The 27,256-nt window shown below is 40.9% G+C and overlaps 1 protein-coding gene across 4 annotated transcripts in view; it reads left to right on the top strand.

The window, feature by feature from the left end:
- Positions 1 to 27,256, top strand: part of ARHGAP22 (Rho GTPase activating protein 22) — a 341,624-nt gene that overhangs the window by 226,840 nt on the left and 87,528 nt on the right. For 2 of the 4 annotated variants that reach the window (XM_030203166.1, XM_030203168.1), the window contains one exon: positions 4,146 to 4,274. The exons of 1 other annotated variant lie outside the window; for it this stretch is intronic. In XM_030203166.1, coding sequence (XP_030059026.1) covers positions 4,146 to 4,274 — 129 coding nt within the window. Of the gene's footprint in view, positions 1 to 4,145; positions 4,323 to 27,256 lie in introns of all 4 variants that reach the window. One more of the 4 variants, XM_030203169.1, reaches the window with a different exon arrangement.

The raw sequence follows: 27,256 nt of genomic DNA, 5'->3' as shown, positions 1-27,256 counted from the left end.
TATCCTGTTTTCAACAGAGGCCAATCCAGGTCACAAGTACATGGCAGACAGGGCCGGCCTTAGCAATTGTGAGGCCCTGTGTTGACCTGATGGGTGCCTCCCATCCCGGAGTTAAGATTTCAAATGAGGTGTCAAGGGTTTATTTATTTAAACAGCATTCTGTATTCACTAGCTATTATTGTAATCTTAGTAATTTACAAACTTGGGATATCCTGGACCTAAAAGGCAATAAAATAGTGTTATCCTTCTGAGAAGGGGGAGTGAGAGGGAAGAGATGTAAGGGTTGGCCAGTGGTGCGGTGGAAGGAGTATAGAGCACCAGTGCTAAGGAGCACGATTACCAAGGGGAGAGAGAAAGAGAGGGAGATGTAGATGGAAAGGGAAAAGGAAAAGAAGCTTTAAGTTTTGGTCCGCCGTCAGTTGCAAAGCTGACTCAGTTAAGCGTATGGCCCCTAGAAGAGCAGGACTCTGAGCAGCTGCCCCTGTCACCCCTGCTTAAGGCTGGCCTTGCTGGCAACGTACCTAAAAGTGGCAAGATTCCACGCTACATACTCCCAGGGATAAGCAGTGGCTTTTCCTAGGTCTAGCTTAGTAATAGTATATGAACTTTACCTCCAGAATTTGTACGAACCTTTTTTAAACTCGGCTACATTAACTGTTTTTACCTCACCTCCCAGCAATGAATTCTAGAACTTAGGAGCCCTTTTACTAAAGGGTGTTAAGCCTTTAACGTGTGATTAGTGCATGAGGACAGGTTACCACAGAAATGCATTAAAGCATTTTGCCTGTTTGCATGCACTAAGCCATATGTTATCCAGTTTTTCAAATGTTTTTTTGTAGAGGACATGTCTTGGGCAGAAAGTGTCAAACACACACACAAAAAAAAGGAGAGTACCTCTGCAAAATCAGCAATGGGTCCAAAAAAAGAACAGCAGAGGTGAGCCAGGAAAGGAGAAAATAACCAGAGGTTCACAAATAAGCTTTTATTGAAGAATGACCTACTTAGCCAAGTTTCGGAAAACAAACTTTGTCAGGGGTCAGTATAGTCTTCAATAAACTTATGATGGAGCACTCTTCCAAAGATCTGCGTACTTTGGAAGATTGCTCCATTATAGAAGGAGACTGTATGTGGACCTGTGTTCCATTAAGTTTATATTGAAGACTATATTAACCCCTGACAAAGTTTGTTTCCGAAACTTGGGCCAAGTAGGGTCATTCTTCAATAAAAGCTTATTTGTGAACCGCTGGTTGTTTTCTCCTTTCCTGGATCACCTCTGCTGTTATTCTTTGAACCTTGTGCAGAAAGTGGACATTCCTGTGCTATCCAGCTAGCGCATTAATGATTAGTGTGCGCTAACTGGATAACCCATGCTGCCCGGTAACTGCCGGGTTAGTGCGGGAGCCCTTACCGCCACCTCAATAGGTGGCGGTAAGGATGGGTAGTGGTAAGGGCTTCCCACAAAACGGCCGTGTGGCAAGTGCTTCACTTGCCGCACAGCTATTTCTTGAAAAAAAGAAAAACCTACCTTTTACCAGCTGCGGGAAAAGGGGGACTCGATGTCCGTCAAAAACACACACCGGTGCCAGTGCAGGCCGCCTTTTGCCACAGCTTGGTAAAAGAGGCCTTTAATGCATAAAATATACATCCCCCTCTGATATTCAGCTGGTGGAGGACAGCATTTTTGTTTAGCACTAAAACCGGAAATTCAATTCCAGTCCCTATCCAGGCTTCAGCATTCAGTTTACGTTTTTTTTTTAAAGCTGGATAGCACATGACTGATTACGTTAATATTCAGAGGGAGGGTCTTTTACTAAGGCGCGCTTTAGCGCACGCTAAAAATAGACACGCGCTAAACGTTAGAGATGCCCATAGGAATACATCGGTGTCTCTGACATTTAGCATGTGCCTATTTTCAGCACGCACTAAAAACATAAGCGCATCTTAGTAAAAGACCCCCAGAGCTAACTGGCCATAAGTTAGCAGATAGTGACAGGACAACAATTTATGTGGTCTTATTTATCACCTAAACCTGGCCGGTTACATCTGAATATTGGGACATAACCAGAATCTGCCCTTGGAACACCCTTGGAGTGCACCCGACATAGCCGGCTTGAAGTTTGGTGCTAACAGGTCATTTCAGCAGCACTAACAGTTAAGGGACTCGTACAAGCGAGTTAACTTTACCACAGCCATTCCCAGCTGGTCAACTCGCTTTGAATATTGACCAGAAGGTGAACAAAACACATGTACTTTTAGGCAACTGCGGTGTAGGCATGCTTGATGGCAGCTTTTGGGTGGAGTGCAGGTGCAGTCACGATTTATGTGGGGTGTTACTCCTGTTAATATTCCTGGACTTTGCATGCAGATATTTAAGATAAGTTTTCCATTTTACATATTTTGGATAACTGATTTTGCTGTACATATTTTTTGGACCTTGACTAGTATTTTCGGAGGATATGTTCTTTTTCTGGCGACTAGGGATGAGCAGACAACACATTTTCATTTCATCTTGTTCCTAATGTCATTTGCAGCACTGTCTGTTTTGGTTTGGTTTGGTTAGTTTTCATTTTGCTTTAGGGGCAATACCCCAAATTCTATAAATATGCCTTATGTTGTGTGCATAACTTAATTGATTAACAAGCCAATCAGCTCCAATAATTGGTACTTAACCACCAATTAGCAGGTCTAATTGGCTTTAATTAGAATTTATGTGCACAACTTTCTAGGCGTATTCTATAACATGGTGCGTGTAAATTCTAATGTGTGCAGCCAAAAAAGGGAAATGGCCATGGGCATTTCAGAAATCTATGCACACCATTATAGAATATACCTGATCTGTGCCTAAGTTTGAAGCAGGTATTTTGGCCTGGTTTTAGGTGGTCTAAATAGGTTTGCCTAAAATTTAGTCATAAGAACAGCCACTAAGCATATTCTATAAACTACGCCTAACTATTTTATATTGTTCCCATACCCTGCCCTTGGGAATGCTTCCCTTTAATCAGAACTGGTAAAAGATAACTGGGCATCCTAAGCAATGCTCACCTGGCCAACAGCAGCTTACTTGCTGTTTCTCTTTTGCTTCCTTACGGCTGGCTGTTTAAGCACATTCAAAATGCAGTGCACGAGATCAGCATCACAAAGTGCTTAGACCTATGACCTTATGTTTTGAATGTCCTCGCAGTACCAACCTTAAAGCTGATGAGGAAGAATGATGTGGAGCCACAGCACAGGCTCCCTGTGCCCTGCCCAAACCAGCAGAATCAATTCACTGTTGAGCTGCTGGGGTGTGCGATCCTCGGCGACCATAGTGTTCCACCAGGTCATGCTATGGTGGCTATTTTAATACCCTCCTAATTCTGACATCCTAGGTGACTGACTAGGTTTGCCTAGTGGTAGACCCAGACCTGCCTGTAGCACAGCTGAAGAGTACATAAGTTATAAATGCTTGCACATACTTCTAGCTGAAATGAGTGAGAACAGTTTTTAAACAGGCCAATAGGGCAAATTACTTAGGTAAATTGCTAGGAAAATGATCTTCTATAATAAACTATACAAATTATTCTAACTTCTAGGTCTGTATGTCCATACAATTCAGAATACCCATTGTTGGGTCATGATCTCTGTTGTATGTATCCAGGAAAAAAGGAAAGAAAATGAGTGCTACTTAAGTTTCTTTGGTCCTCTATCAGCCTGAAGCCTGGAATATGATGGTGATTGTTAACCAAGTTCCATTCTTACAACAAAATGCTGTACAATGATTCAGTTTAAAAGAGGAATAGAAAATAATAATAATAATAATAATAATAATAATAAAGTACTTGGAAGTAATAAATGTAGACAGCAATTTATTCTCTCATGCACAGTACAATGTGAGACTGCTGGCAGACATGGGTGTTGTCAACAACCAGAAAAGCTAATCCAAACATTTCAGAAACTACAACTACAAAGTCAAATCTATGATTCCTACCATTTTGCAGTTTTTACAGGATAAGTCATGCACCATTTGATCAATGCATATGAGTTGCTTTCTGCTTCTTTCCCCGTTTAGTCAACCCAGTGTTTTCCTATAGAGTGTTGTGAACATTGGGCATGGCTGGTAAATAGAATCTTGCAAATTCTGTTTGCTTTTTTTAAAATGTATTCAGGTGGTGCAGGAGATCGGGAGAAGACAGCCGTCAATCAGGAAGCATTTCTTCTTATGGCCAACTCCCAGAACGACATGGAAGACTGGGTGAAAGCAATTCGTCGGGTCATATGGGCTCCATTTGGTGGAGGTATTACAAATAACTCTCATGCACATGAAATAAATCTTTTACCCCCAGGTGAACCTATTCTTACTGGATATGCTTTTCCGGTAGTGCCACAGTACCATCGACGTGTAACATCAATCTGAGATATTTTCCAATTAATAATGATTGATGAGAAAGAAATGCAATCTCTGTATGTAGAAATCATTCTTGGAAGAGAACACTTTACCTGTTAAAAAAACAACAACTAATTATTGTTGGTGCTTTAACTTTTAACAAATAATAATGTATTCACATTATCAAGGATGTTAAACAAACTCCTTGTCTACACAAATAAGTATTTAACGTCAACTCCATTATTGTCAGTGCAATAAAACTTAATAAACAATAAAATTAATGGACCCAACTGGTGTCTCAGTGGAAGTACTGCACACTGCCATACAGGCTAAAATCTAGGGGGCTCTTTTGCTAAAGGGTTGCCATGCGGCAAAGGGCTTCAATCGGCAACCTGAAACTACCACTGACCCAATGTGGCCGCAGGCAGTAGTTCCGCTTTGAGCATGTGCCATTTCCAGCACTATGGAAATATTTTCTGTAATTATTAGCGTGGCGCTAACCCGGTAGTAATCAGGTAGTGTCGCCTGCTGCCCTGTTACCGTGGGAGCCCTTACTGCCACCTCAGTGGGTGGTGGTAAGTGCTGCTCCCCCCTCATGGTCGCATGGTAAATTAAATTTTACCGTATGGCCATGTCAATTTTTGGCCTTTTTTTACTCGCTGCATTAAAAAGGGCCCTGGTACGCAGCAAAAACGGATGCTGCTGCTACCCCACAACTTATTGAGGTGGCGGTAAGGGATCCCGTGGTAACCACCAGGTTAGCGCAGTGGTAAAAAATTTGAATTGCACCAGAAATGGCGCACGGTCGAGGTGGAACTACTGCAGGAGGCCACATTGGGCCGGCGGTAGTTCCGGATTGCCACGTGCCAACTCTTTAGTAAAAGGGCCCCAGTGTGCTCTAATTTTAAAGAGTGTGCACTATTATCAGCAAATGAAAAGATGCAAAATGTAAATATCCACATATAAAGGGGCCGGTATTCAGAACGTGGGAGGTAGCTGGGCTGCCTCCCGTGGTCGACACTGAGCCCAGGTAGTCAATGCTGGGCCATTTCCAGTGACCGACATTGAATATCAGGGTGTTTTTTTGGCCAGTTTAACTTTAACCGGCCAAGCCAATATTCAGTGCTGGCCAGTTAATTTTAAACCGGACAAATGTATTCCAGCTATTTCGGCTGCCTAATTTGGCTGCCAAACTTATCCGGCAATGCACTGAATATCAGCAGATAGCTGGTTATATCATGTGATGTAACTGGCTATCTGCTAAGCACTAACCAGCAATATTCAGTGGGAGATAACTGGCTATCTCCTGATGAATATTGATGGATAGCCAGTAAAATGGTTTTAAATATCGGGCGGAAAGTTTACAAGTACGTGTGTAGAGTAATAAGCTGTATAATCAACATGAATACTTATGAACTCTGTCCATGCTCTGCCCAGACTGCACACCTGCAAAGTGGATGAGCCATCATAGGCTGGCTAGAACAGATGGCACCTAGAATTAGGAACTAGGAACAATCTGCTCTCAGCGCTATTTTATAAATGTGCTCCGGAATGAGCGGCCTTTATAGAATAGCGTCAAGAGTGGATTCTTGTGCTCAGCTTTGGTCACGAGGACTTACGCCTGCTGAAACCTGGTGTAAATCCTGGTGCACAAGTTGGGCATGCAACCCAAGAATTCTATAACACTCAGAGGCTAGGTGGGTCCCAGGGGAGCGACTGCTCCCCCAAATGGACTTCTGCCAGCGTCTATTCGTCACATGATCTGTTGCATGAAAAATAAGTGCCATCGCCATCGGCAGTCCACTCTCTGCTCCCCCGATACCTCAACCTGGCTACGCTTCTGATAACACTGCACTTATATCTTGTCAACACCCCGATTGCCCATGCCCCTCCCATGGCCACACCCCTTTTGAGTTGCGCACAAGTCAATTTAACAGGGTCTTTTACTAAGGCACACTCACGTTTTTGGTGCGCTCTAAAATTGTGGGTGCGCTAAATGTTAGAGACGCCAATGCATTCCTATGGGCGTGCCCACAATTTTAGCACACGCTAAAAACGTGAGTGCGCCTTAGTAAAAGATGCCCTAAGTGTGCAGTGTTATAGAATAGTGCACAGCCAGATCTGCATAAAAATCATAATTAGTGCCAATTAAATGCTTGTTAACCCCAATGATTAATTTTAAAGATTGTTAACTAGTTATTTTGCATGCCTAACTTTTGGCGACCTATATAGAATCCAGGAATATATTTGTATGTATTATTATATATGCCTGAAAATGACTTCATAAAATGACCTCTAGAGGGGGTAATTCTATAACAGGGTGTCTATGTGGTGCCCATTCTATAAAGGAAAATAGACACCTATTTTCCTTTATAGAATATTAGCACAGATGAAATGCACCTATAATTCAGGCGTCAGCACTTGTCAGCTATAAGGCATATGCCCAAATGACAGAGATACACATGTAACCGATAAAATTCTATCCTGGCCAAACTCTGATTATGTGTACACTTACCTGTAAAATATGCTTTATGCAAGATATGCACATATTTACAGAAATTGCAGAATTTTGGCATTTGTATGCCGTTAATTTTAAACATTTACACAAGTAATTGCCATGTAAACGTTAGCACCTACTTTATAGAATTAACCCCATGGTGGCTTTATATGTGGACCATTATTTCAGCATTCCAAAAGGATCCCTGGTGCATGGCGCATGGCCCTTGGCTGGGGACCATAGCTGAAATGAGTGGACTAAACTAGTTGGGAGGAGACAGAAAAGAAACTACTCCAACTTACTTGTTAATGAAGACCCATGGCACCACTTCCTACCTGTAGTCCTTATGGAGCTGGAAGTCCAAAGTAGCTAGAGAAAACTGTTAGTCTCATATAATTCATACTCTGAAACAAACCACCAAAAATAATTTCCTCTAGCTTCAAGCGTTATAGGTTAAAAACTTGGCATATGCAGCTAAATAGGATGAATCTACTTCAGAGGTTCTCAATCCAGTCCTTGGGACACATCAACCCAGCCAGGTTTCCTGGATACCTACAATAAATACGCATGAGATATATTTGCATACAATGGAGGCACTGTATGCAAATTTATCTCATACATATTCATTGCCAACTTTAATCTTCAAAACCTCTTTATTCAATATCTCAAATATACATTATAAAAAATCCCTTCCCACAATATTAACCATGCACTCCTCACATTCATACCAACTTAGCAATAAAATAATTTACCAATGATCCCTCTATCACAAATATTAAAGGATATTAGGTGTAACTAGAGAACGATATATACTCAGTAAGTGAATTTATACATATTCTTTGTGAATATCTTGAAAACCAGACTGGCTTGATGTGTCCCAAGGACTAGGTTGAGAACTCCTGATCTACATGGATGGATTTTTCAGCTACCTAGAGTACATGGATTTTGAGAGGACACATACTTTGAATACTTTGAATCACATTTGGTTGAAAACTACTTACATGTTTGAAAAATACATGCATGCAGCTAACACATATAGGGCTAGATTCTATATATGGCACCTAAAAAAATCCGTGTGGTAAACATTTTCAACTAAGCGTATTCTATAATTGGCATCTAGATTTAGGCATGGTATATTGTCACAATATAGAATATGTTTCTTTGATATCCCAGCGCTTAAAACTATGTGCCTCCAATTATGCCAATGAAAACATGGTGTAAATCTTTGAGCACAGATTTATATACACTGGGCCATATTCTATAATTACATGTGTAAATTTTGGAACGCCCACGAAACACCCATTTCCCTACCCATAGCCATGCCCCTTTTGAACTGCATGCATTAGAATTTAGGTGCAGTTCATTACAGATTATACTTATGCGCGGTTATGCACGTAAATTCTAATTATTGTCAATTAGTGCTCATTATTGCTTGTTAAGTGCTGTTATTAATGCTAATTAGCTTATTAAGTCAATTACGTTATGTGCATTGTTATAGATTACACTTGGATTTCAGTATGGAACGCTAGGTGCAAAATATAGAATCTGGAGGATAGCCCGGAATTCTGTAAAGGTCGCCCAAAGTTAAGCATTCAGGTTTGAACGTGGCTGTCAGATGCACACGTAAACTAATTGGCTGAATTAGTGTTATCAGTAATTGGCCTTAACAAGTCCTAATTGGCAGTCATTAGTCGTTAGATACATATCTAACCCTCGCCCCTATTCTTTAACCAATGAGTCCAGTTTCTATAGTGTGCAACTCCAAAGGGGGCATAGCCAAGGGAGGTTTAGGAGTGGATAAGGGCATGCCCAACATTTAAGTGTTATAGAATACTTGCATTTCCGCATCTGACAGTAGTTAGGCGCAAAAAGGCGGACTTAAGCTAGTACTCTATAATGGCAGTGCCAAACGAAACTGCCATTATAGAATTATCCCCAAATTATATATATAGCATCTTAACTTATGCTCGCTAATTTAGCTGTATGGCTAACTTGCGCTCACAACTTAATTGATTAACAAGCCAATCAGTGCTGATAATTGGTACTTAAAACCCAATTAGCGGCACTAATGGTCTTTAATTTGAATGTATGCATACAACTTTATAGGAGTATTCTGCAATGAGGTGTGTGTAAATTCTAATGTGCACAGTCAAAATGGGAGCATGGGTCATAGACGTGGAATGGGAAGGTTGTAGGCATTTCAAAATAACTGTGCACACTATTATGGAATACACCCAATCTGCGCCTAACTTAGGCACAGGCATTTAGGATTGGTTTTAGGTGGCCTAAACAGGTACGCCTAAATTGTAGTCGCTAGAACGGTGCGTGAGCATATTTTATAAACTACACCCAACTTTAGGCGTCATTTATAGAATCACGCTAACCGTGTGGTTTTTCAGTGCCGATTTGTAAGGCCCTATTTATAGAATTTGGCCCTTACCACTTAGTGGGAACCATCTCAGTGCCTAACTTTGAGCAACTTTTACTGAATTCCACCCGTACTGAGTTTCGACATTTGTTTTCCTCTGAAAATGCTCTTGCAGTCCCACAGGTACAGTATGTCTGCAGGCCTGCAAACTTGGCATCCTATTTAAAAATTATTTTTTAATGTATCTATTAACAATGTGGCCAATATTCAGACCGCAGCAGTCAGTGGTTTTTTAAGCTGATAACTCAGGGCTCAATTAAGCTCAGATATTCAATTCTGGGCCATATCCAGGTCAGAGCCAAAAGCTGGAAGTTACCCAGGCACCAGTCAAAATTCAGTTGTTGGATAAAGTTAGGACAGCCATTTTGCTTAGACTGAATGTCCCAGCTCTGCTTTGACTCTACCCCCCAGATTGCCCAGATAGTGCCACCAACACTACTCAACCAAAGATCTAATGCTACTTGTACGGGCTAATAGCACCGTACAAATTGATAAACCCACTCTTTTTTGTTATTATTTTTTGAAAATGTTTGAAAGAGAGCCCTGAGAGAAAACCACCACTTTTAAGGCAAAATCATTTGTTTCTGCCTGGTGGCATAGCACTTCTTTCATAGGGCTGTCTCTTATAAGTGAATGTATGTGCTATACACCAATACAAGAGTGCTAAAGAGTGAAATGTGCTCAAAAATAAACTTAAACTTATCTTTAGACGTTTTTGTTAGTTCTGTCTTTTTTTCTTTTTTCATTTCTTTCTTTTCACTTATTGTAATAAAGCCGCTGAAATCCACTCCCAGTCTGAAAGTCAATCATCCACAAGGCTTAATCCGCAAGGCTTCCCCTGGTAACGCCCACAGCAGTCAGAAGAGATATTCAGCAGCACCACCCCTCTCAGCCCACTCAACATGATTTAACTGGGCAGAAATATCTCCCGGGCAATTTGACTTTTTTCAATGTCAGACCCATTGTTCTGTTCTTTCAAATTTATTTCTGAGCTCCACTAAGGAACTTATTTTCCAGTACACAGCAATCTAGATTTACTAAAGAGCACTATGGCAATAGCACATGTTACGACCATTAATGCACTTTGGGGCCCTTTTACAAAGGTGCAGCAAGCCTACCACGGTCTTAGCACATGCCAATTTGGCACTACAGCCAGGCTACCGCAGGAGACCAACAGTATTTTCCATTGCATGAAAAATATTTTCATATTTTGAGTGCCAGGGGCTTACCTAATGGTAATCAGGCAGCATCACGCATTGCCAGGTGAGCATGGGAGCCCTTTCCACCTCCTAAATAGTTGGCAATAATGGCACCCTCAGGAAATGCATGACCATTTCCCTTTTCTTAAAAAAAAACACAAGCCTTTTATCCGCTGTGGTAAAATCCATGCGTTGATGTCACTGCAGGGCCCCTTTTACCGCATTTTCACAAAAGGGCCCCCTTTATTAGCAAATAGGGAGTGGAGGAGTAGCCTAGTGGTTAGTGCAGTGGCCTTTGATCCTGGGGAACTGGGTTCAATTCCCACTGCAGCTCCTTGTGACTCTGGGCAAGTCACTTAACCCTCCATTGCCCCTGGTGCAAAGAAAGAACCTAAATATATGTAAACTGCCTTGAATGTAGTTGCAAAAACCTCAGAAAGGCAGTATATCAAGTCCCATTTCCCTTTCCGCTTTCCCTATTGCATGAAATGAGACCTGCGGTAAATAATATACGTTAGCATGAGGTAGTGCTTTTTATTAATTCTAGCCGATCCTGAATGTATAATTTTGCAGCATTAGCTCTTTTCCATCTTCAACTTGGATCTGCAGAAACAGCCTGCAAAACAAATGCTTTCTCTTCTCAGTTCTATAATTATATCAAATACTTTGTTTTAAGATGGCTTCGGGGTATGCAATCGCAAAGTCTGCTTCGTGACAACAGATGTCTCTATATATTTATCCCTTCTGGGATTGCATGCCAAGGAACCAGAAATCCTTCTTTAATGTGTAAATATTTGGTGCTGAGCAGCTTCACTGTGGACTAAGAAAGCAATAAATTAAGTGTACTCCTGTCATTGCATACATTTCTAAAGTGCATGAATTCTTTTAGTATCATATGCAACACAAATAAACTCCTTGCTGAGGGTGTGTGCACTATTTTCAGTAAGTAGCCCCTTTTAAAAATGACTTTAAAATAACCACCTTTCCACACGCAGTATTGTGTAATTGTATAGAAAGTGTCTGTATTTGGGGCTTTACCTCAGAGTCTATGACCAAAAAGCCATGGGGATCCTCTTTTGTTTAGTTCCTTATAACCTCAGTATAATGGTCTTATAATATAAATATTGCTTTATACCAGGGTTTCTAGATGGCCAGGCTGTGTTAGTCTTGGTTTCTCCATTGAGCACAGCTTTAATGGATTAAAACCAGTACTTGCTCAGCCTTTCTCTGATGACATGGAGCAACCTTTTAACCAGTGGTCATGCATGCTGAATTTCATTAAAATGAGCATGCTCAGCAACTGATAACAGAAAGAACAGGGCGCCAGGCAATGTAAGACCAGTGCGAGACAAACGCTTTAGCTGGTGGGGGTTGGGGACACCTGCCAGCCATGGTACCTTTACAGCGGCGGTGGGGTGGGAACCGGCGGGGGTGGGGGGGGCAGAAGCATTGGCAGGAGGTGGAAGCGGCGGCAGCAGGGCGGCGGAAAGGGGGGCCAAAATGTGCCCTTCCACCTTGGGCTCTAGCCCCCCTCCCGTCAAATTCTGACTATGCCCCTGCTTTTAACCCAGGTGTTCTCAGCTCAGTCCTCGGGACATACCAACCCAGCGTAGTTTTCAACATATCCACAATGAATATGTATGAGATAAATTTGCACATACTGCCTCTATTGTGTGTAGATCTGTCTTATACATACTCATTGTAGGTATCCTGAAAATCTGACTGGGTGTGTCCTGAGGACTGGGTCGAGAATGCCTCTTGTAATCCTAACAACGTAACCACCTGTGTCGCAACAACCACTTTATAATCCATACATTGAGTATGCAACACTATTCAGAACAAAAATGAAACGTCAAATAGACTTAAAGAAACAAAAGTGAAACGGCAAGTAAACTGAAGTTGGCTGGATGGGCACAAAAGTGATTTGCCTAGGATGCTCGGTAATCTTTTGCCAGCCCTGGATAAAGGGAAGCATTCCCAAGGGCAGGGTAGGGGAACAATACAAGGTAGATTCCTTTTAGGGTTGTGCAGCCAGAAAATTCTCATTTTTTTGTCATTTCCCATGCCGTTTCTGGCAATGCTTTCTTTTTTTGGTGTTTTTTTCACTAGGTGCACTATATAGAATCTGGGGGTATGAGCTAAATTATAATATTCAGTGGAGATAACCGGCTATCATGCGCTGAATATTAGCACTTTGCTAGCTATGTGCTATTTAACTGGCCAGGAGTCAATAATGGCCGGTTAAATAGCACTGAATATCGGCTAGTATGTGTGTTTATGAAATCACATCCAGGTAATAGAGCCTATACATGTGCATATGTGACCACATATGTGTGTAAATGAATACCACACTTTGATTTGTTTTATTTATTTATTTATTTATTTATTTATTTATTTATTTTATTGCATTGCATTTGTATCCCACATTTTCCCACCTATTTGCAGGCTCAATGTGGCTTACATGATTATGTTAACATTGTCATACCAGGATATCAGATACAGTAGAATTGTGCATAGTTTGAGTGAGGAAGGATAGAAGAAGGAAGGGAGTGATTAGGGTAGTTATAGAGGGTGGGCTTTCATAACTAATTGGGTTGTGGGGTATATTAGTGAGGCTGTCGGTTATCGGTTCTCATTGTAGGCTTTGTTAAAGAAGTATGTCTTCAGAGATTTGCAAAAGATAGTTGTTTCGTTGATTGTTTTCAAGTCTGTAGGTAGTGCATTCCATAACTTCTTGCTCAAGTAGGAGAAGGTAGTGGCATGCATCAGCTTGTATTTTAGTCCTTTACAGCTGGGGAAGTGCAGGTTGAGGAATTTGCGGGATGATCTTGTGGCGTTTCTGGGAGGTAGGTCTACGAGGTTTAGCATGTAGATTGGGGCATCTGCGTGAATGATTTTGTGTACAATCGTGCAGATCTTGAATGCAATTCGTTCCTTAAGTGGGAGCCAGGGTTTTGCACTTTCATATTTAGTTTTTCCAAATATGAGTCTGGCGGCAGTATTCTAGGCAGTTTGGAGTTTTTTGATGGTCTGCTCTTTACAACCAGCGTACAATGCGTTACAGTAGTCTAGATGACTTATTACCATTGACTGTACCAGGGTGCAGAAGATGTATCTCGGGAAGAACGGTTTTACCCTTTTGAGTTTCCACATGAAGTAGAACATGTGGAAACTCAAAAGGGTTGCACTATATAGAATCTGGGGGTATGAGCTAAATTATAATATTCAGTGGAGATAACCGGCTTTCATGCGCTGAATATTAGCACTTTGCTAGCTATGTGCTATTTAACTGGCCAGGAGTCAATCATGGCCGGTTAAATAGCACTGAATATCGGCTAGTATGTGTGTTTATGAAATCACATCCAGGTAATAGAGCCTATATGTGTGCATATGTGACCACATGTGTGTAAATGATTGCCACACTTTGATTTACATATGTTCTTAGGGTCTAGAATTAGGCACCACCTCATGAAATTGCCCTCTTAGCTGTGGCCGGTATTCCTATCTTTGCTAAGATAATGGAATAATTTGTTAGTCAGCAATTTCTCAATACTTAGAAAAAAATTTCTTGTTTACATTACTCTCAATTTGGATTCAAATCTGCACATAGCATGGAAACTCTGCTGTTGGTGTTGACATCGTATGTTAAAGAATGTCTGTGCATGGGAAGACAAATAATTTTAATACAGTTTGACATATCGGCCACATTTGATGCAGTGGATCATGCCTTCCTGTTAGACCGCTTAAATAGAATAGGAATCTCTAGAACCATTTTTAAAATGGCTTCAGGAATTCCTGTCCAACCGTATTTACTCAGGGGTCCTTTTACTAAGCCACGGTAAAAAGTGGCTTGTGGTAGTGCAAATGCATCTTTTGGGCGTGCTGGGCCATTTTTTACCACGTCTAGGAAAAATGGCCTTTTTTAAGGGGCTAGAAAATGGACGTGTGCTAAAATTGAAACCAGCGTGAGTCCATTTTCATCCTGAGACCATACCTAGCAGTAAGGTCTCACGCGCTACCTGCACGATAAGCATGCAGTACGTGCCAACTTCTGTTTACCACCAGGTAAGCAACTTGCGGTAGAAAATATTTATTTATTAGGATTTATTTATTTATTAGGATTTATTTATCGCCTTTTTGAAGGAATTCACTCAAGGCGGTGTACAGTAAGAATAGATCAAACATGAGCAATAGGCAATTAGAGCAGTAAAAATATTCGAACAACAATACAAAGTATGTCATGGTATACTACTTGCAATAACAACACAATATGTACTAGAACATTATAATTGATAGTGAAAGGTAAGGCAAAGTTATAACATATAGATGGTAAGAAAGTAGGAAGAGTTAGAAAGTAAGGTGACTGATTTGAAGAAAGTTGCACATGAGGTCAGAGAGGAACATTTAAATTAAAATTCCTATCTAGATGCCTTATCTCTTTTGAAAATGTTCATTATGTATTTTTCAACCCAGGAAAACTGAAGCTCCTGTTAATTAGTAAGGAAAGTAGGGAAGTTCAACCCTTGATGACACCAGTAGGTAGCTAAAACAATTGGTAAAGATTGTGTTCCCTTCCTTCTAATGTTAATATAAGAATATTCTTATAATTTCCACTGATTTATTTCTTTGTATCTTGATCATGTTTATTAGTGGACTAAGTATATAAGAAATTTTCTGAAAATCCATGAGAATGTAATGGATGGTATATTTTCTTTGTGTGTATTGCCTGATTGCTTGCATTTAATATTTTGAATGTATTATGTTTAAATACTAATAAATAAATAAAGAAAGAAAGAAAAGGGGAGGCAGCAGTTAATAAGAATTATATTGATCTGATTTCTCATGTTTTCAGAGGCTTTTTATACTATTTCTTGGGTGAGAGTGACCCTCAAGGTTTAGCACAATAACTGTGTTTGTCTCAGATGTTATGATTTAGAGAACCAAAACACAAGTTCGTGTTCCTATAAACAATATGCAGGTGTTAGTTGACCACCTGTTACATCAGCAGATTGGCAAGGAAAATTCCAGCAGATCTTGACAAAGTCTTGCTGAGCCATCCTTTTCTAACTTCAAGTCTGAGGCTTATAAGGCAATATGACCTTTAAAGGAAAGTTAGCCAGAGTCTGTATTTCAAGTTCCAGATATTGCTATGCTGGGTACTGGGAGATACAATATATATTGGTAATACATTGGTAAACGCTAGGTTGATTAAATCTGATGATTGTCCAAAGTATAAGGGGCCCGGGGCAGGACTTGCACATATGTTTTGGCATTGCTTCTCCATCCAAATGTTTTGGCACAAAATATGTCAATATTTAACAAAATTTTACCACATTTGTATTGTTTTAACACCCAGGCTTTTATTTGATCATTGGAACAATATGAATCAGTTTTCAAGAGGGGCTAAACGTTTTGTATGCAAGGCATTGTTCATGGCTCAAAGTATATTTTATTACAGTTGTTCTCTTTGGAGAGACCAACTTTGAGTCATTGGTGAGCGCAGTTAAGTACTTTGCTAACTATGAGACAAATGCAGGTTTCTGACTCCCATAGTGCACAATGGAGCACTTTTCAGGGCACTTGGGAACCCCTTGGAATATCTTTACGCTTTATTTTATTTTATTTTTTTCAAGCATTTGATATGCCACTGCAAGGCCTACACATAGGCATCTGAGCAGTTTACACAATAATAAAGAGTAATGAAAAACTGAGCAATTTTACATAAAAATAGAATAAAAGATAAATCTGTGAGAGAGAAGAGTATGAGAGAGATTATAGTTGTGTTAGGGAGACAAAGAGAGAAGAGGTGGGCTTGGAGAGTTTGTTTAAAAGCGGGGATGGAAGGTTGATTCCTGATGTATAACGGCATGTCATTCCAGAGCTTGGGCCCATTGTAACAAGATGCTGTAACAACAGCTTTCCCTGGGATTTGTAGTATGGAGTGTTGCCACGATTTGGGTTTCTGCCAGATACTTGTGACCTGGCTTGGCCACTGTTTGTAAAACAGAATACAGGGCTAGATGGACCATTGGTCTGACCCAGTATGGCTACTCTTATGTTCTTATGGGATAGGAGGCAATATTCTGTTGTGGATTAAGAATTGGTTATTTCATAGAAAACAGGGTTAAATGGCCATTTTTCTCTATGGAGAAGGTTGAATAGTGGAGTGCTGGAGAAGGGGTGAACAGTGGAGTGCTGCAGGGATCTGTACTGGGACCGGTGCCTTTTAACATATTTATAAATGATCTGGAAATCAGAACGACAAATGAGGTGATTAAGTTCACAGATGACACAAAACTATTCAAAGTTGTTAAAACACATGTGGACTGTGAAAAATTGCAGGAAAACCTTAGGAAATTAGAAAACTGGGCATTGAAATGACAAATTAAATTTAAGGTGGACAAATGCAAAGTGGTGCACATTGGAAAGAATAATCCAAATCATAGTTACCTGATTCTAGGGTCCACCTTGGGAGTCAGCGCCCAAGAAAAAGATCTAGGTGTCACTGTAGACAATACACTGAAATCTTCAGTCCCAGTGTGCAGCAGCAGCCAAAAAAGCAAGCAGGATGCTAGGATTTATTAGAAAAGGGATGGTAAATACGACCAAGAATTCTGTAATGCCTCTGTATAGCTCCATGGTGTGACCTCACCTTGAGTATTGTGTCATTTCTGGCCACCGTATATAAAAGAGTTAGAAAAGGTTAAAAGAAGAGTGACTAAAATGATAAAGGAGATGGAACTCCTCTCGTATGAGGAAAGACTAAAGAGGTTAGGGCTCTTGAGCTTGGAAAAGAGATGGCTGAGGGTAGATATGATTGAGGTCTGCAAAATTCTGAGTGATGTAGAACAGGTAAAAGTGAATCAATTTTTTATTCTTTCAAAAAGTACAAAGACCAGGGGACACTCGAGGAAGTTACATGGAAATATATTTAAAACAAATAGGAGGAAATATTTTGGTTTGGACAAGTTCCTGTAGGAAAAGTCAATAGTCTGCTATTGAAATAGACATGGGGAAGCCACTACTTGCCCTGGGATTGGTAGCATAGAATGTTGCTAGTACTTGGGTTTCTGCCAGGTATTTGTGACCTGGATTGGCCACTGTGGATACAGTATACTGGGCTAGATGGACCATTGGTATGACCCAGCATGGCTATTCTTATGATTTTAAATTTTATGTGTTAATATTTCTAGCAAGAAAAAGCCTTGAGCAGATTTCCTAAAGAATTACATCAATTTGTGCAGTCGTATTAACACTTAAGTCCCTGCCTTAGTGCTCTTTAAATCCATTATTATGGGTATTAAGAGAAAGAGGCTTATATGTCTGAGATCCAGGAAAAGCCCTCAAGTGAATAATCAATATAAACTTCTTAAGAATTGGATTTTGTTATTCATTTAGGGGCCCTTTCATTAAGCAGTGGTAGGCTCTGAGCGTGCAGCGTGCACCAAAATGAGACTACCACTAGGCCAGCGTGCCCTCCTGGTGGTATTTTCAGATTTGGCGCATGCCCGTAATGCATGGATGAATTATTTATTTCCTTCTACGCACACCAGTTCTGGCAGTAATTGGCACTTGGCGTGTGTCAACCGGTCACTGTGTGTGTAGAGCATAAGCCTTTACTGCTAGATCAATGGGTGGCGTTAAGGGCTCAGGACAGTTTTGGGCACATTCTAGTTTCATTTTTATCGCAGGCCCTTTTCCCGTCCCATTAAAAAAAGCCATTTTTTGTAGATATGGTAAAAACTGGCCTGGTGTACACCCAATACAAGTGCCTACACTACCGCAGGAATCTTGCCAAAGATCAACAGGGCCCCAAATGAAGAATCATGTATTGATGATTTATCTCTGTAGTAATATCAATATATGGTTCTTTATAATAGTAAGAAAACCCTGGTCTAATCCTTCTTGAGTCAGACCCTTGATCACATTCTGCAACCTCTAATTTTCAATACGTGTTGACCTCACTCAGTTGAGACTGAATTTCTTCAACTTAATCCCTTCTGTTTTGGACTACAATGGCACCACCTTTGTCAGCTTTTTTAATTACCAAGGTAGTGTCCGCCTGTAATTTCTTCAAAATATCAAGGTGCACTGGCCAACTTCACTTTAACATCCTGAAGTACCAATTCCTTGAAAGCTTTAACTGTCGGATGCAGAGGAATCAGTGACATCCAAGTTGATTTGTTGACTACACGTGATTTGTCATAACCTGTGTCCTTGTCCGCAAAATATATCTTTAATTGTAACAGTCGAATAAATTTTTCCAAATCCACTCGGAATTGGAATTCATCAAATTTGTCAGCAAGACAAACCTTTAGAAAGTAAAGAGATATCATCGCCCATTAATGTAGATGCTGAAAGGTTCATTACCTCTGGTTGAAGTTCCTTTGTGACCGCATCTGGAGAAATATAAATTGCCTCTGATGCAGGTGATAGTGCCAAAACATACTGAGTCACTATAGGGCCCTTTTACAATGCCACAGTAGAGTTGTGGCGTTGGCACGCACCAATCCAGCACTGCCGCTGGCCCACCATGACAGCCTACCCCCACCACGCGCCAATTCCGGTGTGACCAGAAATATTTTTATAATTTTTACCACTGTTTTGAAGGTGAGATAAGGAAGGCTTAGGGCATGCCTGTCACTTGGACGTGTTACAGCCATGATTGATAAAAAACAAAACATCTAGAGCGAAAACTTCAATGTTTTGATCAACACCTGTTTTTCTAATCAATAAGACACAAAAATGTGCCCTAAATGACTAGATGACCAATGGAGGGATTCAGGGATGACCCCCCCTTACTCCCCCAGTGATCACTGATCCCCACCCACCTGCAAAAATTGTGAATAAAAATGGTACTAATCAGCCTCTATGACAGCCTCAGATGTTATAGCCAGGTCCATTAGAGCAGCATGCATGTCTCTGGAGTAGTGAAATGAAGGGTGCAGTGCACTGTAGACAGTTGGACCCAGGCCCATACCTCCCCCTACCTGTTACATTTGTGGTGAAAACTGTGAACCCTCCAAAACTCACCAGCAACCCACTGTACCCACATATAGGCTCCCTCTTCACCCATAAGGGCTGTTGGAGTGGTGTACAGTTGGGGGCAGTGGGTGTTGGGTGAGTTTGGGAGGGCGCAGCAGACAAGATAAGGGAACAATGGTGAGATGCGTACCTGGGTGCATTTATATGAAGTCCATAGCACTGCCCTCTAGGGTGCATCGGATCCAATCTGAATTCCGCTGCATCCAAAAATAACCACCGGCGGGATTGGATCAAATTTGAGGATACAAATAGATATGTTAACAGAACCCCTGACGCAGCACCAGCGAAACAGGGGCTTCCTGTTGGGTTGAGAATCAGAGAGCACCGGAGTGAGCGGAACACTGCAGCAATTGTATTAAGCTAAGTGATTTCTGACGGTGGTGCTTGACTTATCTGATAAAAGTTTGAATGTGTATCAGGATATCATATAGAATTGATCTAAAGCACAGTGGACACACACGACTGTTAGTTAACATACCAATTGTTTGAGTAATGCATTTGGGCGTCATCAGTTAAACTAATTGATTTGATGGAGTTTTTTTTAAGCTACATGATGGCACGCCGAGCCTACGCCTTATAGCCTGCTGAGTTGGCGAATTTTTTCTTCATCTACAGAAGTGATAAAATCTTTAACGGAGTGAGTGTCCAACAGTGAAGGTACACAGCCGGTGTGAGGTTATGTCGAGATTTATATTATACTGGATGCCAGAGGATTTATTAAAAGCAACTTCTAAGCACATCTTGATAGGTTACATATACATCTTACATCCTCTGCTCTCTTTGGCATGAAAAAATACTATAGCAAGTGTTAGCAGTATATGTGAGAAACTCTAAGATCATACTCCACATATTTTGGCTTAGAAGTGAAGTTCATGGAATGCGCAAAAATAACCCATTTGTTGGCACTGCCCCCTAGAGAACCAATCTATTAAAACAAAAATAAATGAAGTCAATCAAACCAAAATTAGTAATAAATTGGATAAACCTAATCCACTCATATAAAGTTCAATAAAATCCAGCAGAATCCCCAGTTGACCTTTAATCATTCACACAAGCAATATATCAGTTTTCCATGTCTTCTAGCCTGAAATGACAAGAAAATAAAACAACATAAAATGTCATTTCTTTTCCAGGCTGTTAGATTTCTGCTTTTTTTCTGTTATTAATAGCTGCCAAGGCATAAGCCAGCCTTCAATCAGTGATCTTTCGGTAGCTATTCTGCCTCTTAAGAATCTCCCCCCCCCCCCCCCCCCCCCCCCCCAGAAATGGTGCATTGGGCTTACCACTGCTCTATAAAAAGGTCCCTCAGTTCCTAAAGGGAGACATTTTGGCCAGTTCTGGTTTTAAATTTACATCCCAAAGCAGGGTGGGATTTGTAGTTCCTGATGTTACCCATTGAAATTAGTGCTGAAGGTCTCATAGGGGCCCTTTTATGAAGTGGTGGTAAGTCCAATGTGGGCTTACTGCTCGCTAAAAGGGAAGTACCACTGGGCTACCGCAGCAGCCCTGTAGTAGTTCCCTCTCCCAGCATACACCATTTCTGGTGCTGCAAAAATATTTCAATTTTTGTAGCACTAGTGTGTACTCACCGGTAATCAGGCAGTGCCACGTGCTGCCCTGTTACCGCAGGGTTAGCGCAGGAGCCCTTACCACCACCTCAATGGGTGGCGGTAAGTGCTCCCACCCACTCCGAAATGGCTAATCAGCAAGTGGTTCACTTGCCACACGGCCATTTCTTTAAGAAAAGGGAAACCTATCTTTTACCTGCTGCGGTATAAGGGGGCCTTGGTGTGCACAAAAAAACGTGTCAGTGCCAGCACAGGCCCCCTTTTGCTGCAGCTTTGTAAAAGGACCCCATAGTGGTTGTCAGAAATTCAGGTCTGTCCTACGGTCTCCCTCCTGCAACTGCTCTAGAGACTACTTTAGATAAGTTATTTCTATTAGGGTTACCCTCCTAACCACAAGGTAGGAAAGGTGTGTTCCGGGGGGGGGGGCTACCTAGACTATGGGGGGAGGGGGGTTCTTCATGGCATGGTAGAGGGGAGGGGGAGGGAAGCATGGGGCCAGGAGATGGATCGGAGGTCTTTTTTAAGCTATAAAAGGTTTACGAATGCCTCCCGATATTCCATGCCAGCACCTGCATAACTATGCAGCCTAATTTAGAACAACTTTTGAGCTGTCCTAACTTAAGCCACTTAGTTATATGGGTCCTGACACTAAATATTGCTGGTACCTGCATAACCATGGCTCCTCCATAACACCCTCTGTACCGCCCTTGATCTGCCCACTTTTATTGGCAGTGGTCAGAGGTGATATTCAGCAGTACTTCTGGTGCTTGTTTAGGATTTCTATGCTTCTAGCGTCGCTGCTGTAGTTTCATGTTACTCGACCCCTGAGGAAGGCTTGTTGCCGAAACACAGACCATGTTGGGTCCCAATAAACGTGTTTTGAAGCTCTCACTCTATTGCTTGGGCTGGTCACTTGGACTTGGCCTTGATTCCACCCTTGTCAATATTCTGTTCCCCGACATCCCTCCAAAATAATTCTGGACTTCCCTTTCTTCCTGTTTGAAAAAGAACCACTGGGAAGAGTGACCTAAGAAGAAATAACGGAAGTTTGAATTCTAGCCATCCCATTACACTTATCCAGTAGCATATAAGGAGACAACAGAGACATGAACCAGTAAAGAGTCAAGGAATTAATGTTCCCCGGAAGCTATGTGTAATTCACCTTTCTCTTCCATTCTCCCATGTTAGAAATGTTTGTTCAACTTCCAAGGATTTTTGGAGCTACTCTGGAGTAGTCAGTAGTCTTTAGAGCAAGCTTTCAAAGAAAAACAAAAAGAACAATGGGTAGAACTAGATTATGGAATGAAAGGCAAAGTGACTATTTTAAACTGTAGACCAAAAACTCTTTCCATTTTAATCCACCTGGCTTCAGTTTCAAAACTCACCACAGCTTGTAATTATGCCTTTAATACATATTTTACTAGCTAAGGAATTTCCAGTCTTCTGTTGGTCTTGGCCAACTGCAAAAGCCAAAGATAAATCCAAGGTTTCTTCTTATTCCAGAGAAATTTAGTGAAGATCCAATTTAAGAATTGTGGAATTGACTCTGGAAAGGATTCTTGAATGAACAAAGTAAGCTTAACTATAGGGATTGTTGTGTACGTTTGAACTTGTTCTAAGAATACCATGGATTGAAAGTTAATTTAAAAAAATGAGCCAATGAACATTTCCTGCAGAATTTCTTTTTCTAATGTAAAGGGTATTTGAGACTTGAAACACTAGAGTCCAAATCACAGAAACAAAAAAGATGTTGTTTCATTTTTAGAGTAATTTATTAAAAGAAAGAAAAGTCAAAGGTTAAGGTAATTATCTAGATTTATGTAGGAGGTTGAAAGACAAAATGATGTCCCAGGAGCAGAAAGGTTGAGAAGCCTTGAGCAAATTTCTCAAATCTATGTTTTTTTGTACAACTAGAAAATAACCAGTTTAAGGGTCTGATGTATAGTCCAAGTGGAGTCAACAAATAGACTTTCATTCCTCATTCATTCTTTGAATATGTTTAGAGAGCAGAGGTCACTGAGTATTTAATTTTGGATCTAACATGCGTGCATTGAAACTTTAAACATTTTAGTACCATTTATAAAATGGACAGCAAGAATAAACAGAACAGCAATAATATATGTTACTACTTTTTATTTGAGGAATTAGCAGCTATTGTAAACAGACTCAACAGTGAATATATTCAAAGAAGCACATTGAGCTTGATAATGGCATTGATTTCAGATTTGTTACAGGCAATATTGGACTGCCTGGATTACTGTAATGGGCTCTATTTGGTGTAGCCCCATGATCCTTTTAAATGGTTCAGAATGCTGCAGCTCAATTATTGCCTGGTGTTAGTAGGTCTGTAGAATTTCTCAGATTTTGAGTTGTATGCAATGGATCCCTATGCAACAGCAAATTCAGTTTGAGATATGTTCTGTGATTTTTAAAGTATGGCATGCAAATCAGCCAGGATTGATATGTGCCAGCCCAAGCTTTAAAGTTAGCAGGGTCTCATCAAGTCAACATTCCAGGGCTGCGGGACACTAGATCTGAAGGGGGCATGCAACCATGATTATGAAATGCCTTAATGGAATCATTTGTTTAGAAAAACATTATTGTAGATTTCAAAAACATTTCAAAACAATATTCTTTCGGAATGCCTTTATGATGATTAATGATAGGGAGGCTGATTTAATATTTTGATGTACCAAATTGTCATTTAGACACATAGAAACACAGAAACATAGAATCATGATGGCAGATAAAGGCTAAATGGCCCATCCATTCTGCCCTTCCTCATTAACCACTAGCTTCTCCTTTTCCTAAGGGATCCCACATACCTGTCTCACACTTTCTTAAATTCCGACACAGTCCTCTTCCCCACAATCTCCACCAGGACTGTCTCTGGGAAAAGTCGACTAAAGTCTCAGATCCAAAATGTTGAGAATGGCCAGTTTTTCATGTCATGGGTCCATAAGTAGTCTGCAAAAATTACATGTTTGAACTTCTGTAACTTTTTTATTCTTTCACATAAAAGGATGGGGTTTGGACCATGGTATTACAAATTGTTTGCTCTGATAGAATTTATTAAACCCTCATTTTTTTTGTTTCTAGTGACTTTAGTCACCTTTTATTATGAATGTTTATGTTACCTGACATGAACATGAATTTGTTAGGTGGGTTATAAATTAATGAATAGAATACCCGTTTAACTTTCTACGTTTGCTTGATAGATATGCTCAAAATAAGATCTCAGGAAAAGAGTTTGATCCAGTTATTCCACAATCATTGTCAGATACAGACAGTCAAAAAGGAAGGTGTGTGCTATAAGTGACATGTGATCACTTCACTCCATATCCGGATAAAATTAAAAATGGATTCATACAACTGAAAACATAGATGGGGGAAAATCAGCTTTTGTGACCTCGTGTACCCTTATCTGCTCACCAGATATAGAAAGTCAAGTTGCTAGATACACTACTATTTCAGGGTTGTATCACTAAACATAGCTAATTCTTAATAGCAGACTGATCACTAATGATTTATCACTGTGAAAGCCCATACTTGATCAGGCACATAGATGCTGATGAGAAAGTATAGGCATAATGAAGACTATGTCACTGAACTTATCAAGGCTGTTTAGTCCAGAAAATGTGGTATTAACTAAGGCATGTGAACATTTAGGCTCTGTTGTCAGAAACTTTCCACCCACCTAAGATTTCCCCAATATAAAATAATCTCCAAATCCATGTCCATTGATCATTCTCCCCCCCCCCCCCCCCCCCCCCACTAGCACTACCACCACCACCACCAGCAGCACTCATTCCTGATAAAACACTCAGAACCTTTCATGGCCCAGAGAATACCTTCAGTTCCCATTCTGATCCTGCCAGATATAACAAAAAGGTCCGTTACGGACCAAACACTGTCTACCTTCCTCTCACTCATCATAAGAACATAAGCATTGCCATACTGGGACAGATCGAAGGTCCATCAAGTCCAGTATGCTGTTTCCAACATGGCCAATCCAGGTCACAAGTACCTGGCAAGATCCCAGAACAGCAAAACAGATTTTAAGCTGATTATCCTAGAATATGCAGAGAATTTTCCCAAGTTGACCTTAATTATGGTTGTTTTCTTTTAGGAAATTATCCAACCCTTGTTTAACCCCAGCTAAGCTAACTGTTTTTACCACATTTTCTGGCAGCGAATTCCAGAGTTTAATTACTTGTTGAATGAAGAAATATTTTCTCCAGTTTGTTTTAAATTTACTACTCAGTAGCTTCTTTGTGTGCCCCCTAGCCTTGTATTTTTGGAAAGGGTAAACAAGTGATTCACATCTACCTGTTCTACTCCACTCAGTATTTTATAAACCTCCATCATATCTCCCCTCAGCCGTCTCTTCTCCAAACTGAAGAGACCTAGATGCTTTAGCCTTTCCTCATAGGGAAGTTATCCCATCTCTTTTATCATTTTTGTCGCCCTTCTCTATACCTTTTCTAATTCCACTATATCTTTTTTGAGATTCGGTGACCAGAACTGCATACAGTATTCAAGAAGCAGTTGTACCATGGAGCGATACAAAGGCATTATAACATTTTCTATTTTGTTCTCCATTCCTTTCCTAATAATCCCTGGCATTCTATTTGCTTTCTTAGCTGCCGCTGCACAATGAACAGAAGGTTTCAACGTATCATCAACGATGACACGTAGATCCTTTTCCATTTCCTAATGTGGAACCTTGCATCACATAACTATGGTTTTGGTTCCTCTTCCCCTCATGCATCACTTTGCACTTCCTCACATTAAAAGTAATCTGCTATTCGGATGCCTAGTCTCCCAGTCTTATAAAGTCCTCTTGCAATTTTTCACAATCTTGTGATTTAACAACTTTGATTAGCTTTATGTCATTTGCAAATTTAATTACCTCACTAGTTATTCCCATCTCTAGACCATTTATAAGTATGTTTAAAAGCAGTGGTCCTAGCACAGATCCCTGGGGAACCCCACTATCTACCCTTCTCCATTGAGAATACTGACCATTTAACCCTACTCACAGTTTTCTATCTTTTAACCTATTTTTAATCCACAATAGGACATTGCCTCCTATGCCATGACATTCTAATTTCCTCAGGAGTCTTTCATGAGGTACTTTGTCAAATGTCTTTTGAAAATCCAGATACACAGTATCGACTGGCTCACCTTTATCCACATGCTTATTCACCCCTTCAAAGAAATGTAATAGACTGGTGAGGCAAGATTTCTCTTGTCTAAATCCATGTTGACTTTTGGGCTGATTTTCGAAAGAGAAGGGCGCCCATCTTTCGACACAAATTGGGAGATGGGCGTCCTTCTCCCAGGATCGCCCAAATTGGCATAATTGAAAGCTGATTTTGGGCGCCCTCAACTGCTTTCTGTCACGGGAATGACCAAGTTCCCGGGGGTGTGTCGGAAGCATAGCGAAGGCGGGACTGGGGCGTGCTTAGCACATGGTCATCCTCGGCCAATAATACTTGGTCCTTTTTTTTTTACGACCAAGCCACAAAAATGTGCCCTAAATAACCAGATGACCACCGGAGGGAATCGGAGATGACATCCCCCTACTCCCCTAGTGGTCACTAACCCCCTCCCACCCTAAAATAATTTTTTTAAATATTTTTGCCAGCCTCTATGCCAGCCTCAAATATCATACCCTGCTCCATGACAGCAGTATGCAGGTCCCTGGAGCAGTTTTAGTGGGTACCGCAGTGCACTTCAGGCAGGCGGACAAAGGCCCATCCCCCCCACCACCTGTTAAGCTTGTGGTGGTAAATGTGAGCCCTCCAAAACCCACCAGAAACCCACTGTACCTACATCTAGGTGCCCCCCTTCATCCCTAAGGGCTATGGTAGTGGTGTACAGTTGTGGGGAGTGGGTTTTGGGGGGGCTCAGCACACAAGGTAAGGGAGCTATGCACCTGGGAGCTTTTTCTGAAGTCCACTGCAGTGCCCCCTAGGGTGCCCGGTTGGTGTCCTGGCATGTCAGGGGGACCAGTGCACTACGAATGCTGGCTCCTCCCATGACCAAGGGGCTTGGATTTAGTCATTTCTGAGATGGCCGTCCTTGGTTTCCATTATCGCTGAAAATCGGGGATGACCATCTCTAGGGATGACCATCTCTAAGGTCGACCTA

Source organism: Microcaecilia unicolor, chromosome 5, assembly GCF_901765095.1.
Source record: "Microcaecilia unicolor chromosome 5, aMicUni1.1, whole genome shotgun sequence".
NCBI classification, from domain to species: Eukaryota; Metazoa; Chordata; class Amphibia; order Gymnophiona; family Siphonopidae; genus Microcaecilia; species Microcaecilia unicolor.
This window is presented reverse-complemented; position numbering and strand designations above follow the sequence as displayed.